Below are 16,190 nucleotides of genomic sequence, written 5' to 3' on the forward strand. Positions count from 1 at the left end.
CTTTTACTGTCCAGTGTGTTCCTATGTGCATGACTCTGGTGCTAAATTGCAGAAAGCTCAGATGCTTTGCTTTAATGACTTGAAAATTCACTTCTTCTGTGGCAGTTCATTTCAGTGAATATCACTGTTTTGAAGGCTCTGTCTGTGCAATCTATTATTGGTGCCTACAGTTCTTAAAGTAACTCATTTTATCGGGGTTTTGATGAACCAAGTGGTGTTGTGAAGGGTCCAGTTTGGTGGAGGTTTGACATGACAAAGAGTGGTAATTTTGAGCAACTAGGCTTTTTGCCATAGAGAAGGTCCTTAAATGGAAACACAGTGTGAATTTGGAGATGTCTTAGAGGGAGGTGGTACTTAAGAGTCACAGTAGATCTCCATTCTTCAAGGAGTGTATCTTTTAAAATTGAGTTATGGTTTCCTATTTGGAGCTTAAGTCCTCTTAGAACCTTTTGTGGGGGGCTGAAGATAAGAATATCTAGGTCAGGTACATGGTTGTGGTTTGGGACACCCGTAGACTTCTTCCTCATAAGCCTAACTAAGTAGGTGATCTTGGCTTACAAACCCTATTTAGTTCAAGTCCAAATCAGAAAGCTCAGTGTCTCTAACTCTTTCTCACTTTCCAATTTCCTCAGGCCACCAGGCTACCCAAATATGAATCAAGGGGGCATGATGGGAACTGGACCTCCCTATGGACAAGGGATTAATAGTATGGCTGGCATGATCAACCCTCAGGGACCCCCATATCCTATGGGTGGAACCATAGCCAACAATTCAGGTAAGTCAGTCCTAGTCACTGCTAACCCCAGGGATTTCTTCTAGAGTGATCTTCCTGTCACAAACCTATTGGACTTGAGAATTTTTTTCTCTTTCATAGGGATGGCAGCCAGCCCAGAGATGATGGGCCTTGGGGATGTCAAGTTAACTCCAGCCACCAAAATGAACAATAAGGCAGATGGGACACCCAAGACAGAATCCAAATCCAAGGTAACGATTTATATCTAAACTCCTCTCAACTTCTGTCCCATCATTCCGGTGATAGGAAGGAAAAAGAAAAGAGGCTGACTAGACTCCAGCCTTTAATGACACCAGCTAGGTTGTTTCAGGAGAGGCTGCTATTGCCTCTTCTTATAATGCCAGGATAATAGCTCATTGAATTAGCTTTGAGTTAGCCTAAGGGGTCCTGATGTACATAGCATAATGTTCTCATAAATGGAGAAAACGCCAGGCTTGTAGCATAGAACTCCCTGAACTGCCCTCGGTGACACCGTGCCCCCTGTTCTTGTGCATTGATAGATGATGTGTGCATTGAGCAACTGTTTGCTTTTCTCTTCCTGGACCTTAGAGCAGCAGGAATGGTTGGTGTCCTATGTTCTAGAAAGGGGGAGATGAGGCAGGTAGGGTTTGGGTCCTTGGCCTCCCTGTGGGTTGGTCTTAGTTTGCTGTCTATTGGGCTTTGAGCAGTTTGGGACCTGCCCAGCTTTTGAGTCATTTGAAACATTTCTGCCCTTTTTCATACATCATTTTCCCTATCTTATGAAGTAGGGGAAATAAAAATCCTAGCTGCCACCTACTGTGGACCTTCACCTCTGGCTCCCAGACCCTTTTAGCCATTCTCTTGTCTTAGACAAGGTAATATCTAAAGCCTTTTTCAGGTGAGAGACCCTTCCTTTCTTAAGAGGAGCAAGAGTTTCTTTAAATATTAGTCCATCCCATTGCTTCAAGGTCACATTTTGAGTTTCTCAGGTTCTCTGAAACAGTCTATAAAAGTGTGTCCAGGCCCCTGGGTTTTAGAGTGGGAGTAGTAGTGACACTGATGTCAGGTGAACAAGGGTTTGACATTGAGTCCTGCTACTTAAAAGCTATGGGATGTTAGGCAAATCCTTCTTGTGCCTGCTTCCTTGTCTTTTAAGAAGAGGATCATTTATAATACCTAACAGGCAAAGGCATCTAGCATAGCACCCAGTGTGTAATACATAGTCTGTGTTAGTGCACTGCCTTTCCAGGAAGGTCTAGCTCCCTTTTGATCTTTCAACCTTGTGAAGGCAGAGCAGGTGTTAGTGACTACCCCAGAATAAGAAATTTTACCACTGCCCTAATCACAGGACTTAAGGCCCTTAGCATAGTCTTTGACTCTGACTGGTTCCTGTGAATCTTGACCTGCCCCTTCCAGAAATCCAGTTCTTCTACTACAACCAATGAGAAGATCACCAAGTTGTATGAGCTGGGTGGTGAGCCTGAGCGGAAGATGTGGGTGGACCGTTATCTGGCCTTCACAGAGGAGAAGGCCATGGGCATGACTAATCTGCCTGCTGTGGGTAGGAAACCTCTGGACCTCTATCGCCTCTATGTGTCTGTGAAGGAGATTGGTGGACTGACTCAGGTGAGTGCCTAACACTTGGCTTCCTCTGTGGTTTCAACAAGCCTCTCTCTAGGTACTCGGTGGCTTCACCTGGTGCTAAACATCCCACAGGGACATCACCCTTTCCTGCTTTCTGAGTAATATACTGACAGACTGGGTAGCATGGGGCTTCCAGAAGATGAGGCAAAGGCAGGAGGCTGAGACCTCCCTGGGTAGTATGAAGTATTAGTGTAAAGTTTACCGTGTGTCTAGGGTCCCACTGTGGCGCAAAGATGAGGGAAAGTCTGTAGGCATTCTGATTCCACAGGAAGCAGTTTGGCATAGACAGGAGCAAGGTTTAGAGGGATGAACCTGGTCTTGAATTTTTCCTTAGCCATTTTACAGCAAATGTGACCTTAATGCAGGCACATAACCACTCTGAGCCCTAATTTTCTTACTTGTAAAGTAGGGACAGTGTATATCATGCTAGACTGTCAAAAGCTAGAAATAATAAGGCTTTCTTTCTTCAAAATTTTTGCCACATAAATTGTTCTGCAAGATGGTACAGGGATAGCCAGTAGTTGCTGACCCTTTCATTCCAGGAAGCTTCCCAGTGGAGAGTGGGATTTCAGGAGCTATATAATAGAAATATCTTATGAAGGAAGAAGGTGGGAAATTGTTTACTTACTCTGTATGGGAGACTTCAGTGAATGGATTAATCTCTGCTTTAAACCTCTGAACCGAACACCACCCTGAGCCTTGCGCCTGCTCTGATATCTTACAGCTTTGTTTTACACTCAGCCAGGAGGCAAACAGATGAGGCAATACTGGCAGACAGCACACTTTGCCTTGTAAAACTTTCTTCCTCCTATGTGTGTTCTGTAGTCATTAGACCAGTAGCTTACTGCTGGATCAGTTTGTGACTAAGCTTAGGGGGAGGTATGGTGGGGAGGGAAGTATTCCAGACCTTCTAAATCAGAAGAGGAAAACAGCTGTCACCAGCAGAAAAGAAAGTGATTGGAACAAAGCCAACCAACAGTCAGTTATAAATTCCTTCTCCCTTCAGGATTTATTCCCCTCCCCCACAAAGGAAAACAAAACAAAACAAGACACGTGCAACTGCCATATAACTAGCGTGGGAAGCAAAGCCACAGCAGGCTTCTGAGGTGACCCTGGGTTTATTACTGCTGCCATTCTCCCTAGTATTGAGGCCTCTCCTGCCTAGAGGGAAAGGGGCCATTGGTTCGGTTTAGCATATTTTTGGTTGGGTGGGCTTCTGGATTCACTGAACCTAGGATGAGGTACAGAGGGAATTCCAGAACCTGGGTGTGTCTTCCAATTTGCAAAATGATGCCAACATTTTGATGCTATGATGTAATTGAACTCAAAAGACAGAGTTTAGCGGAGATACTGTACTGTTATAAGTAAGTTTGTGCAGGCTCCAAGAAGGCAAAAGATTCCTGAGCTTTTCTAAAGGATTAATAGGTTTTAGATTATAGGGGAGGGGCCATTGGTTGACTGGCCCAGATGGCACAGAGATGGGAGAGCCTGAACTATACCCACCAATGCCATCTCCAACCTTCAGGACTCAGCTCAGATGTTACCTGCTCTAGAAGGTATTCCTGGTCACCTCCCCTCCGCGAAGGTTGTCCCTGTCTTTGCTTCTTTATCACTGTTCTCTCTGGTATCACAGGTACCAGGCCAACATGTACCACAACATACTGAACTTCTTTTGTGGATGGGGACTGGAAAGCTGGTGTTCCAGCCCTCAAGGTGGCTGAGTAAGCACAAGAGCACATAGGAAGGAAAGTCTGCCTGTCTAGAGTAGATAGACTAATGCAGGGATTGGGGAATGGTCTTGGTCAGTGTCCTGTAGCTGAGGACAAGGAGGCAGAGTTGGAAGCCTGCTGCTGGGAAGGTACGAAAGAAAAAAGTCATAGGGCCTGGAGCATCTCCTAGACAGTCAGGACAATGGCTGGTGAAGGAAAAGGCTTACATGTCACTGAGCTGCAGGAGCAGTGGCACAAGAGTGAAATTGAGAGGAGCCCAACACTAAGATGTAAAAAACCCCATTTTGACAAAGGGTGGTGGTTGATATTATCTCATCTCCATTTTATAAAATGTTCATTTTTATTGGTGCATTTAAAATAGGACTTGGATCTGATGATTTGAAGACCATTTTTCACATTTTACACTTGTGTAAAGCAAAGACCATACCTTCTGAATTCTGTGTCTCCAATAGTGATGTGATTACCCTATTTTGCATAAGCACTGTCTGTTAGTTGCAGTGATCTGTGGAAAGAGCCTGCTGAGGTTAGAGGGAAGCCAGCCATGCATTTTAACATTTGTTGTGGACTATCCACCAAGCAGGGTTAACTTTTGAGATTATCTGAGAACTGTGATTCCATAAGAGATGAATACCTGGTAGCCTGATGGGGCTTGTGGCCTGTGGGCAGGATCAGGCAGAAGATGTACCCTGACTCTTCTGGTTGATTGTACAGGTCAACAAGAACAAAAAATGGCGGGAACTTGCAACCAATCTCAATGTCGGCACCTCAAGCAGTGCTGCCAGCTCCTTGAAAAAGCAGTACATCCAATGTCTGTATGCCTTTGAGTGCAAGATTGAACGGGGAGAAGATCCTCCGCCAGACATCTTTGCAGCTGCTGATTCCAAGAAGTCCCAGCCCAAGATCCAGCCTCCCTCTCCTGGTAAGTTGGTGAGCAGCTCCACAAGGCTCACCCTTCAAGGGCAGCACTGAAGGGTCCAGGCCTCTTCGTCAGCTGTGCCTGCCATCGGAGATGTGTGCTCTGCCCTGCCCTACCGCAGTATTTAACAGGTTGGCAGACTAAGAGCAGACAAGGGTGACTCCCTTGGGAGGTAGTCTGCAGCAGCCCTTAAGTTTTAATTTTCATTGTGCACCTGGCATTTTGCCAAATGTTTGTAAACTAGTGAGTGGGAGGGACATCAGAGAAGTGGGGAAGTCTGACAAATAGCAGTGAGGCAGGACCATCTGGGAGCTTTGGCCCACTGATGTCAGCGCCTTAGAATGCAGCTTAGACTGGAGCCCTGAATTCCCCAGGGAGCTGAGATGGTAATGAATGGGAAGGAGGGCGTGGGGAGGGGCTATGAATGGAACTCTGATGGGAGTGCCTCTGCTCACCCTCCTTCCTGAGAGGAGGCTGGGGCCTGGGCAAACATGGAGAGGGAAGAAGGCCAGGGCTCCTAGAAGGTGGGTGTGAACACAGTGCCCTGGTGCTGACCTCTGAGGGTGTGATGAGTGCCTCAGATGACTCATCAGCTGGGGAGGCCTCGTAGTGGGATATCTGCTGCTGGGAACGGTAACTAGTGGAAACATTCGTTACTGGTAGTTCTGTGCTCATCAGCTTAAAGGAGCATTCGAACCTGAGTGGTGACACTGCCAGATGCTTGAAAATAGGATCTTAGAGACTCCTCAAGTGTATCGCAGATTTGGGGCAAGATTCCAGACTCTGACTGGGAATGTGTACACCAGCGTTACAGGGTTTAATAGGTTAGCGGGGTCCTTGGGGAAGTAAAGAGAAGTAGAGAAGCTGGCAGAGACTCAAGGAATCACCAGTGTGGTGATGGCGTTGCCTCTCTCCAAATGTGAAAAGGCAATAAGGAGTGATAGAACCCTCAAATTCCTTTCCTTATTACCTGGACTTGTAGATTCCCTGTTGAGAAGGGTGATGATCTAGGCTTTAAAGAACCCTAGCTTTAGCCTTATAGCAAACTTTTCCAAAGAGATCGCAGGGCATTTGTGTATTCTGTGAGAGTTAAGCAGTTAATCTGCTCAACTCACATCTGTGTCCACAGCGGGATCAGGATCTATGCAGGGGCCACAGACGCCTCAGTCAACCAGCAGTTCCATGGCAGAAGGAGGAGACCTGAAGCCACCAACTCCTGCATCCACACCGCACAGTCAGATTCCCCCTTTGCCAGGCATGAGGTAAGGCCAGGAGCAGGAGGTGGGTGGTTTGCGGGACTTGGCAGAAGTTCATGAACTCCTGTGTAGCCCAGGGTGGTCCCTGCTCTGCCTACCCAGCCAGTGACTCCATGTGCCCTGCATTATTGGAGGAATTGCTTTATTTGGAGTTTAACTGGCTTTCCTCACTCTGGAGCAGGAGCAATTCGGTCGGGATCCAGGATGCCTTTCCTGATGGAAGTGACCCCACATTCCAGAAGCGGAATTCCATGACTCCAAACCCTGGGTACCAGCCCAGTATGAATACCTCTGACATGATGGGGCGCATGTCCTACGAGCCAAATAAGGATCCTTATGGCAGCATGAGGAAAGGTAACCAATTATTGTTGGCCTTGTGCCCTTGAGGACAAAGCCTGGAAAATGGGGGATATCTTGAGGGTTGTTCAGGGTTCTTGTCAAGCCATCCTGAGATAAGGCATTTCCAGACCTCTCCACCTTCTTCATCCTCTCTACCCTCCTTCCTGTCTCCCTTTTCTTGGCCTCATCTTGTCATCCTTTCATAAGCACATGCTCTTTGCTGGTCAGGGCCTCTTAAGATTTGTTTTAAACCTGTCAAGAAAACATTAACAACAAACCTGAACTGTGAAGAGGGCCTGGATCTTTGGGGCAGGCACAGTATAGATTGCTAAGCCAGCTGACCTACCAGTTTACTCACTGCCTTCCTTTCTGAACTCAGCTCCAGGGAGTGATCCCTTCATGTCCTCAGGGCAGGGTCCCAACGGTGGAATGGGGGACCCCTATAGCCGTGCTGCTGGCCCTGGGCTGGGAAATGTGGCGATGGGACCGCGACAGCACTACCCCTATGGAGGTCCTTATGACAGAGTGAGGTGAGTGTGGCCCCCACTCCTGTCCCACCCCAGCACCCCACAGCTACAGTGGTCTCAATCCTCTTCCCCAATTTTGTTTTAGGACGGAGCCTGGAATAGGACCCGAGGGAAATATGGGCACTGGAGCCCCACAGCCGAATCTTATGCCTTCCAACCCAGACTCGGGGATGTATTCTCCTAGTCGTTACCCGCCACAGCCACAGCCACAGCCGCAGCAAAGGTTAGTGAAGCCTGGCCTCAGCATCACTGTGGCTTGAGCTTCACCACTTCCCTCCCTGATGCTCTGATTCTCTCCCTTCTGCAGACATGATTCCTATGGCAATCAGTTCTCCACTCAAGGCACCCCTTCCGGCAGCCCCTTCCCCAGCCAGCAGACCACAATGTATCAGCAGCAGCAGGTGAGTATGAGGTGGACTGAGACACAGGTTCCCCTGAGAGTCACTTAGGACACTAAGTTCAAAAGGCTAAGAAGCCTACTTCATATACTTCAGTGTACTTCACCCAAACAATGAGTTCTGCCTGAAGAGCCAAGCCTTCAGTCTCTTCCCTGTTCAGAGTTTAGTCCAGTCTCTGTAGTTCTCCAAAAGGGGTGGAAATAGGCCTTATTTTGATTTTTGAACTTTCCTGTGTTTTTGTACTTAGAGCAGGGAGAGCCACAGGGAAATAGAGAATGATTCTTGCTTTCAGAAACAACTTCAAAAGATAATTTGTAAAGGTGATTGATTTTTTTGTTCCCTTGGAGTCTGTGTCCTCTCTTCTAGAGGGGCAGGAGTACACCTAGCAAGTGTCTAGTGCAGCCATCTTGGCAGCTGTGGGTCTTGAGTTAATACCCTGAGTGCAGAGTATTAACTTCTCCTCTGCTTGTCCCCATCTTAGAATTACAAGCGGCCAATGGATGGCACATATGGCCCTTCTGCCAAGCGTCATGAAGGGGAGATGTACAGTGTGCCATACAGCACGGGGCAGGGGCAGCCCCAACAGCAACAGTTGCCCCCAGCCCAGCCACAGCCCGCCAGCCAGCAGCAAGCTGCTCAGCCTTCCCCTCAGCAAGATGTATACACCCAGTATGGCAACGCCTATCCTGCCACTGCCACTGCTGCTACTGAGCGCCGACCAGCAGGCGGCCCCCAGAACCAGTTTCCATTCCAGTTTGGCCGAGACCGTGTCTCTGCACCCCCCGGCTCCAATGCCCAGCAGAACATGCCACCACAGATGATGGGTGGCCCTATACAGGCATCAGCTGAGGTTGCTCAGCAAGGTACCATGTGGCAGGGGCGAAATGACATGACCTACAATTATGCCAATAGGCAGAGCACAGGCTCTGCCCCCCAGGGCCCCACCTATCATGGTGTGAACCGAACAGATGAAATGCTGCACACGGATCAGAGGGCCAACCATGAAGGCCCATGGCCTTCCCATGGCACACGTCAGCCCCCATATGGTCCCTCTGCCCCCGTGCCTCCTATGACAAGGCCCCCTCCATCCAACTATCAGGCCCCACCAAGCATGCAGAATCACATTCCTCAGGTATCCAGTCCCGCTCCCCTGCCCCGGCCAATGGAGAACCGCACCTCTCCTAGCAAGTCTCCGTTCCTGCACTCTGGGATGAAGATGCAGAAGGCAGGTCCCCCAGTACCTGCCTCACACATAGCACCTGCCCCGGTGCAGCCCCCCATGATTCGGCGGGACATCACCTTCCCACCTGGCTCCATCGAAGCCACACAGCCTGTGTTGAAGCAGAGGAGGCGGCTCACAATGAAAGACATTGGTAAGAAGACCTTCCTGATTGGCTGCTTAATCTGCCCCTTTCTGTCTTGGCCATTGTTCTCTCTCCATCCTTATATTCTGGATGAGATAAAATCTGATCCAGTGTTGACCAAAATGAACCAAAGAACTTTGGGTAAGGGAGGAATCAGCTGATTTCAGGCATAAAGGAATCACCATACAGTGATATCCTGAGAGTCTAGAAGCCATGAGGGGGCAGGTGTGTCATCTCCTAGATAGGAATTGCTTTCCACCATGTGTTATATTCAGAGTAGCCTGACTGATGAGCCAGCCCTGGAAGTCCTCCAGCCAACCTGTGCTGGGCTTGGTGGATGGACAACATGGAGGTTTATTTCAGGAACCCCGGAGGCATGGCGGGTAATGATGTCCCTCAAGTCTGGGCTGCTGGCAGAGAGCACGTGGGCATTAGACACCATTAACATCTTGTTGTATGATGACAACAGCATCATGACCTTCAACCTCAGTCAGGTGAGTACAGGTGCCTGGGGAATATTGGAAGGGCCTGAGTTCTTCCTAAAATAGATGATGCTAAGTGTAGGGAATTAAGCCATCCCTGGCCAAATATGGTCTCCTCACTCTGGCTTGCTGATAATTCTCCATGTGAGTACTTTGCCACTGGCCATGGGCCCAGAATACTAAGAACAGTGATAGTTTGTTTAAGGTACCAGGATTAACTTCAAAGGGAATTGAGGAGAAACTTCTTGGTATTGGTAAGAAATGCAGATTCTGTTGGTGTCAGGACACCATATTTCTAGACTACCAAGAAAAACCTATGGTCTTTTTCAGTGAGCAGAGCAGTTTCTTTATTTTTCCCTTTCTTACTTCACTCTGAAGAGAAGTCTTTGTTGGTCCCATTTTCCTAAGGTGTAGAATGGGAACTGTAAAGAAGTCTACTTGAGGGTGGTAGTGGTATTTGAATGATCAGGCAGGAATGATTCTCCAGGCCCTCCCTCTGCAGGAGAGAGTCTGGGGAGAGTTCCTACTGTACCACAATCCTAATCTTTCTTTTGATTGTCCTTAGTACCTATCAGCCTGGCAGACTAGGAACTGAATTAGGGGGGCATTTTTATTAATAGTTACATTTATTGTATCCTCACTTCGTGCCAGGTCCTTTGTATTTTCTTTCATGTCATCCTCACACAGCCTTCTGAGGCTGCTGTGTCCAACCTAGAGATGAGTAAATAAATAGTCTTAGAGTCTTGTTTCTGCTCAGGTTCATGCAACTGTCAGCAGAGTCCTCCTGATCCCAAAGCCTGGCTTTATGTCTATTGTATAATATTGCCTCCCGTGAGAAGGAAAAGGAACAAATATTAATTGAGAAATTTCCATATGCCAGGCACTTGACGTATTCCATTTAGACCTCAGAACAACCCTGTAAAGTTTAGGAATTTCCACCATTTTCAATGGAAAGATGGAAAAACTATAGCTTAGAGAGTTTAAATCACACAGCTAGTTCCTAGAAAAAGCCAGAATTCAAACCTAGATCTTTCTCATTCTGAAGCCCTTTTTTTTTTTTCCATTCTGCTGTACTGTTCAGCCAGATTACTCTGACTCAAGATTAGTGTTTTCTCTGAGAGGTAAATGGCCTATAAAGGATCCAAGCAGTGTTTGGAGAACCAAAGTGTCATCTCCCTCATTATGTTGTATGATTTATGGAAAGGTATCCAGCCTTCTAAGGCTTGGATTAGAGAGCAGATGAACATCTATCCACACTGCATTTCCTCTCTCAGCTTGTGTTGGAAGGTTTCATCCCACCATGCCTAGCCTTGGGCTCCACTTAGCAGTGGAATGTAGAGTGTGTCCTAAGAGGGTCACTGGCAGTGACCCATCAGTAGGAATCAAGCCTGGTGAAGGAAAGCAGAAATGGGTTGGAAAAAAGGAAGCTGAGAGATGGGCATCACTGGTAGGTGAGGTGCAGAGCTACTGGTCAGCACTTCCATCCTGCTGCAGGCTCATGTGAAGGTAGGTTGCACAGAAGGAAGAACTTTGCCAGGCATAGGAGAGATTAACTTGTTCTGTAGAGAGCCTTTGGGAAAGAAGCGACTCTGCCTCTCCCGGTGATATAGACGTCTGACCTAGAAGGAAAAGGTTGGGGGGAGATTAGAGGAAAGACCTGGGAGGTCTCTCAAGGCCAGGATTCTCTTCCTAGCCTACTTTTCTCCCTTAATTTATTCCCTGCTCTTTCTCTTTTAGCTCCCAGGGTTGCTAGAGCTTCTTGTGGAATATTTCCGACGTTGCCTGATTGAGATCTTTGGCATCTTAAAGGAGTATGAGGTAGGTGACCCAGGACAGAGAACACTACTGGACCCTGGGAGATTCAGCAAGACGTCTAGTCCAGCCTCCGTGGAAGGGGAGGAGGAGGAAGATCTTCTAGGTCCTAAACTAGAGGAGGAAGAAGAGGAAGTAGTTGAAAATGATGAGGAGATGGCCTTTTCAGGCAAGGACAAGGCAGCCTCAGAGAACAGTGAGGAGAAACTGATTAGTAAGTTTGACAAGCTTCCAGTAAAAATTGTGCATAAAAATGACCCATTTGTGGTGGACTGCTCAGATAAGCTTGGGCGTGTGCAGGAATTTGACAGTGGCCTGCTGCACTGGCGGATTGGTGGGGGGGATACCACTGAGCATATCCAGACCCACTTTGAGAGCAAGACAGAGCTGCTGCCTACCCGGCCTCACGTGCCCTGCCCACCAGTCGCTCGGAAACATGTCACAGCAGCAGAGGGCATGCCAGGGACAACAGAACAGGAGGGCCCCCCACCTGATGGCCCTCCAGAAAAACGGATCACAGCCACTATGGATGACGTGTTGTCCACCCGGTCTAGCACATTGACCGAGGAGGGAGCTAAGAGTGCAGAGGCCACGAAGGAGAGCAGCAAGTTTCCATTTGGCATCAGCCCAGCACAGAGCCATCGGAACATCAAGATCCTAGAGGACGAGCCCCACAGTAAAGATGAGACCCCACTGTGTACCCTTCTGGACTGGCAGGATTCCCTTGCCAAGCGCTGTGTCTGCATCTCCAATACCATCCGAAGCCTGTCATTTGTGCCAGGCAACGACTTTGAGATGTCCAAACACCCAGGGCTGCTGCTGATCCTGGGCAAACTGATCCTTCTGCACCACAAGCACCCAGAACGGAAGCAGGCACCACTAACTTACGAGAAGGAGGAGGAGCAGGACCAAGGGGTGAGCTGCAACAAAGTGGAGTGGTGGTGGGACTGCTTGGAGATGCTCCGGGAAAACACCTTGGTCACGCTCGCCAACATCTCGGGGCAGTTGGACCTCTCTCCATACCCTGAGAGCATTTGCCTGCCTGTCCTGGATGGACTCCTGCACTGGGCAGTCTGCCCTTCAGCTGAAGCCCAGGACCCCTTCTCCACCCTGGGCCCCAATGCCGTCCTTTCCCCTCAGAGACTGGTCTTGGAAACCCTCAGCAAACTCAGCATCCAGGACAACAATGTGGACCTGATCCTGGCCACACCCCCCTTCAGCCGCCTGGAGAAGTTGTATAGCACCATGGTGCGCTTCCTCAGTGACCGAAAGAACCCAGTATGCCGGGAGATGGCTGTGGTGCTGCTAGCCAACCTGGCGCAGGGTGACAGCCTGGCAGCCCGCGCCATTGCAGTGCAGAAGGGCAGCATCGGCAACCTCCTGGGCTTCCTGGAGGACAGCCTTGCTGCCACACAGTTCCAGCAGAGCCAGGCCAGCCTGCTGCACATGCAGAACCCGCCCTTTGAGCCAACTAGTGTGGACATGATGCGGCGGGCTGCCCGCGCGCTGCTGGCCCTGGCCAAGGTGGACGAGAACCACTCGGAATTCACGCTGTACGAGTCACGGCTGTTGGACATCTCGGTATCACCGTTGATGAACTCATTGGTTTCACAAGTCATTTGTGATGTACTGTTTTTGATTGGCCAGTCATGACAGCCGTGGGACACCTCCCTCCCTGTGTGTGTGTGCGTGTGTGGAGAACTTAGAAACTGACTGTTGCCCTTTATTTATGCAAAACCACCTCAGAATCCAGTTTACCCTGTGCTGTCCAGCTTCTCCCTTGGGAAAAAAGTCTCCTACTTCTCTTGCCTCTTCCCCCACCCCACCCACCTCCTACCTTTCTGTTCCTTGTCTTCACCTTACTCCCCTCAGGACCCCCACCCTATTTGAAAAGACAAAGCTCTGCCTACATAGAAGACTTTTTTATTTTAACCAAAGTTACTGTTGTTTACAGTGAGTTTGGGGAAAAAATAAAATAAAAATGGCTTTCCCGGTCCTTGCATCAACGGGATGCCACATTTCATAACTGTTTTTAATGGTAAAAAAAAAAAAAAAAAAAAAAGGAAAAAAATACAAAAAAAAACCTGAAGGACAAAAAAGGTGACTGCTGAACTGTGTGTGGTTTATTGTTGTACATTCACAATCTTGCAGGAGCCAAGAAGTTCGCAGTTGTGGACAGACCCTGTTCACTGGAGAGGCCTGTGCAGTAGAGTGTAGACCCTTTCATGTACTGTACTGTACACCTGATACTGTAAACATACTGTAATAATAATGTCTCACATGGAAACAAGAGAAAACGCTGGGTCAGCAGCAAGCTGTAGTTTTTAAAAATGTTTTTAGTTAAACGTTGAGGAGAAAAAAAAAAGGCTTTTCCCCCAAAGTATCATGTGTGAACCTACAACACCCTGACCTCTTTCTCTCCTCCTTGATTGTATGAATAACCCTGAGATCACCTCTTAGAACTGGTTTTAACCTTTAGCTGCAGCGGCTGCGCTGCCACATGTGTATATATATGACGTTGTACATTGCACATACCCTTGGATCCCCACAGTTTGGTCCCCCTCCCAGCAACCCCTTTATAGTATGACGAGTTAACAAGTTGGTGACCTGCACAAAGCGAGACACAGCTATTTAATCTCTTGCCAGACATCGCCCCTCTTGGTGTGATGCTGTACAGGTCTCTGTAAAAAGTCCTTGCTGTCTCAGCAGCCAATCAACTTATAGTTTTTTTTTTTTCTGGGTTTTTGTTTTGTTTTGTTTTCTTTCTAATCGAGGTGTGAAAAAGTTCTAGGTTCAGTTGAAGTTCCTGATGAAGAAACACAATTGAGATTTTTTCAGTGATAAAATCTGCATATTTGTATTTCAAACAATGTAGCTAAAACTTGATGTAAATTCCTCCTTTTTTCCTTTTTTGGCTTAATGAATATCATTTATTCAGTATGAAATCTTTATACTATATGTTCCACGTGTTAAGAATAAATGTACATTAAATCTTGGTAAGACGTTTGTGAGGCTTTTTATTGTTTTCAAACTGTTTAAAAGCCTGAGCTTTTTGGTGGAAGAAGCTGATCCTGTTGTTGAAAATCTCTCTTGGTGTGTTCTTTCCCCTCCATGGTGGCATCCTGGACCCTGTCATTTGTGCACTGTATTCCACTTTACCTTTCACACTGTAACTCTAAGAAGGATCTGAGATAATTTCACACCTGCAAGAGGAAGTTAGTTCTAGGCATGAAAACCATGTTAGCTTCTTGAAATAAAATGAGTTTAAATAGCCAAAGAAATTGATGATACTCTGGGAAAAAACAACTTTTGGAAATAGTTAGCAAAGGGATGATCTATGTTTTTCTTAGAAGTTTTTAACAGTAAGACAACTACTTATCTGAAGGCAGCCTCCAACTTAACAATTTCTTCCTCCAGACTGGCCCTCTTCCCTGAAGCTGGATTATAGAGCATTCCACTGCCTTCTAGGAATCTCTGCAAGTTTAATTTGAACCTGCCCAAGCTAAAATGCCCTGTCTTCCCCCTAAAAACCTGCTGCTTCATAAGTGCAACCCCATTGCTTAGCAAAAAAATCAACTCCTTTCATTTCCACATCCAGTCCGTTAGCACTCTTCAAGAACTAATCACTCTGGCCACTACCACTGTAGTTCAAGACACTATCATACCCTTCTTGGATTCTTAAAATACCTCCAAACTGGCCTCCCTGCTTCTTCTGTTTTGCTTGGTCAAACAGCAAAACCAGAATGCCCCCTTTAAAACCTAAGATTAAAATCCTTCAGTGCTTCTCACCATGAACAAGTGAAAGTCTAGATCCTTACAATGACCTCTGAGGCCCTCGGTTCAGTTAACTAGCTTGCACTTACCTCTCTGGTGCCCACTCCTCTCTTCCCCATTGCTCACTCCACTATACAGAACTGTTTCCACCTTGGGGCCTTTGCACTTACTGTTTACTCTGCCCAAAATACTCTTTCACCAGATAACTGTGTGGCTCAAGTCCTCATCTTCAGATCTTTGCTCAAATACCATTATCAGTGAATCTTTCACTAGTCACTTTATTTAAAGTAGCAACCTGCTCATCTGCCCTATTTCCTTCTCTACGTTAATCTTCTTTACAGCACTTGTTACCATCTGACCTGTTGCATATTGTACTTAACCTGTCTTCCACTGGAATGTAAGTTCTCTGAGGGTAGGAGGTTTGGTTTTGTTCACTACTGCATCCCTGTCCTACAGCACAGCCTGGGACATAGCCACTTCATAAGCAGTTGAATGAAATCAGATGTTGGCCAGATGCATACTTTCATAAGGCTTCTCTGTACATCTTCCTTAAGGAAACAATGGAGAAACCAGAAGCAGTAACAGAAAATGCTAATTTTGTGGACACTTAGAGGTGAAACTTCAAACAGCTTTCTATTGAGTACCTAGTTGTATACCAGAAGTAGTACATCAAATAATTCTGTAACAGTCCCATATTGTGAAGTCAGTATTTTGGCTCCCATTTTACAGTTGAGGAAATTGGCTTGTTTGAGCTCACAAACCAACCAAGATCCCCCTGACCTTCTGAGGCCCAGGTTCTTCCTAATACACCACACTATGCCTCCCTCCTGAACCAGGAGACAAGCAGGAGTGACTGGACCTAGCTGTGGAGCTCAGCAGGCAAGATTTGGTTTTGTATTTAGCATGATGTAATATCCCAAGAATTTCAGTCAAGTGGTGCTCAAACTAAGTGTGGTTAATATTTGGGTCAGGGACAAGAATGAATAATTAGTATTTCTCTATTGGTAGAGGGGGGAATAGAGATAATTAGCTAAACTTTGTCAACCAAAATGCCTTTCTAGAACACTTCTGGGAGAAACTAAATGGAAAACTTTTCAAATCTATATTTTGGTGAGCAATGTTGCTAATAGCTATTTTTACTCTGGGCCTCCTGAACTTCATTTTCTAGTCTAGAAAGTGCATTTCTGGGCTATG

At 47.1% G+C, this 16,190-nt stretch overlaps 1 protein-coding gene across 4 annotated transcripts in view; it reads left to right on the forward strand.

Annotated features, from left to right (window-relative positions):
- Positions 1 to 14,218, forward strand: part of ARID1A (AT-rich interaction domain 1A) — a 65,493-nt gene extending 51,275 nt beyond the window's left edge. For 2 of the 4 annotated variants that reach the window (XM_036914866.2, XM_036914867.2), the window contains exons 9-20: positions 633 to 775; positions 875 to 984; positions 2,171 to 2,380; positions 4,840 to 5,047; positions 6,174 to 6,306; positions 6,479 to 6,654; positions 7,019 to 7,169; positions 7,252 to 7,389; positions 7,474 to 7,567; positions 8,046 to 8,937; positions 9,292 to 9,422; positions 11,148 to 14,218. In XM_036914866.2, coding sequence (XP_036770761.2) covers positions 633 to 775; positions 875 to 984; positions 2,171 to 2,380; positions 4,840 to 5,047; positions 6,174 to 6,306; positions 6,479 to 6,654; positions 7,019 to 7,169; positions 7,252 to 7,389; positions 7,474 to 7,567; positions 8,046 to 8,937; positions 9,292 to 9,422; positions 11,148 to 12,875 — 4,114 coding nt within the window. In that variant the 3' untranslated portion in view covers positions 12,876 to 14,218. The remainder of the gene's footprint in view (positions 1 to 632; positions 776 to 874; positions 985 to 2,170; positions 2,381 to 4,839; positions 5,048 to 6,173; positions 6,307 to 6,478; positions 6,655 to 7,018; positions 7,170 to 7,251; positions 7,390 to 7,473; positions 7,568 to 8,045; positions 8,938 to 9,291; positions 9,423 to 11,147) is intronic. The other 2 variants (XM_036914868.2, XM_036914869.2) reach the window with 1 other exon arrangement.
- Positions 14,219 to 16,190: the final 1,972 nt, after the last annotated feature.

This window comes from Manis pentadactyla, chromosome 4, assembly GCF_030020395.1.
Source record: "Manis pentadactyla isolate mManPen7 chromosome 4, mManPen7.hap1, whole genome shotgun sequence".
Classification (NCBI taxonomy): Eukaryota; Metazoa; Chordata; class Mammalia; order Pholidota; family Manidae; genus Manis; species Manis pentadactyla.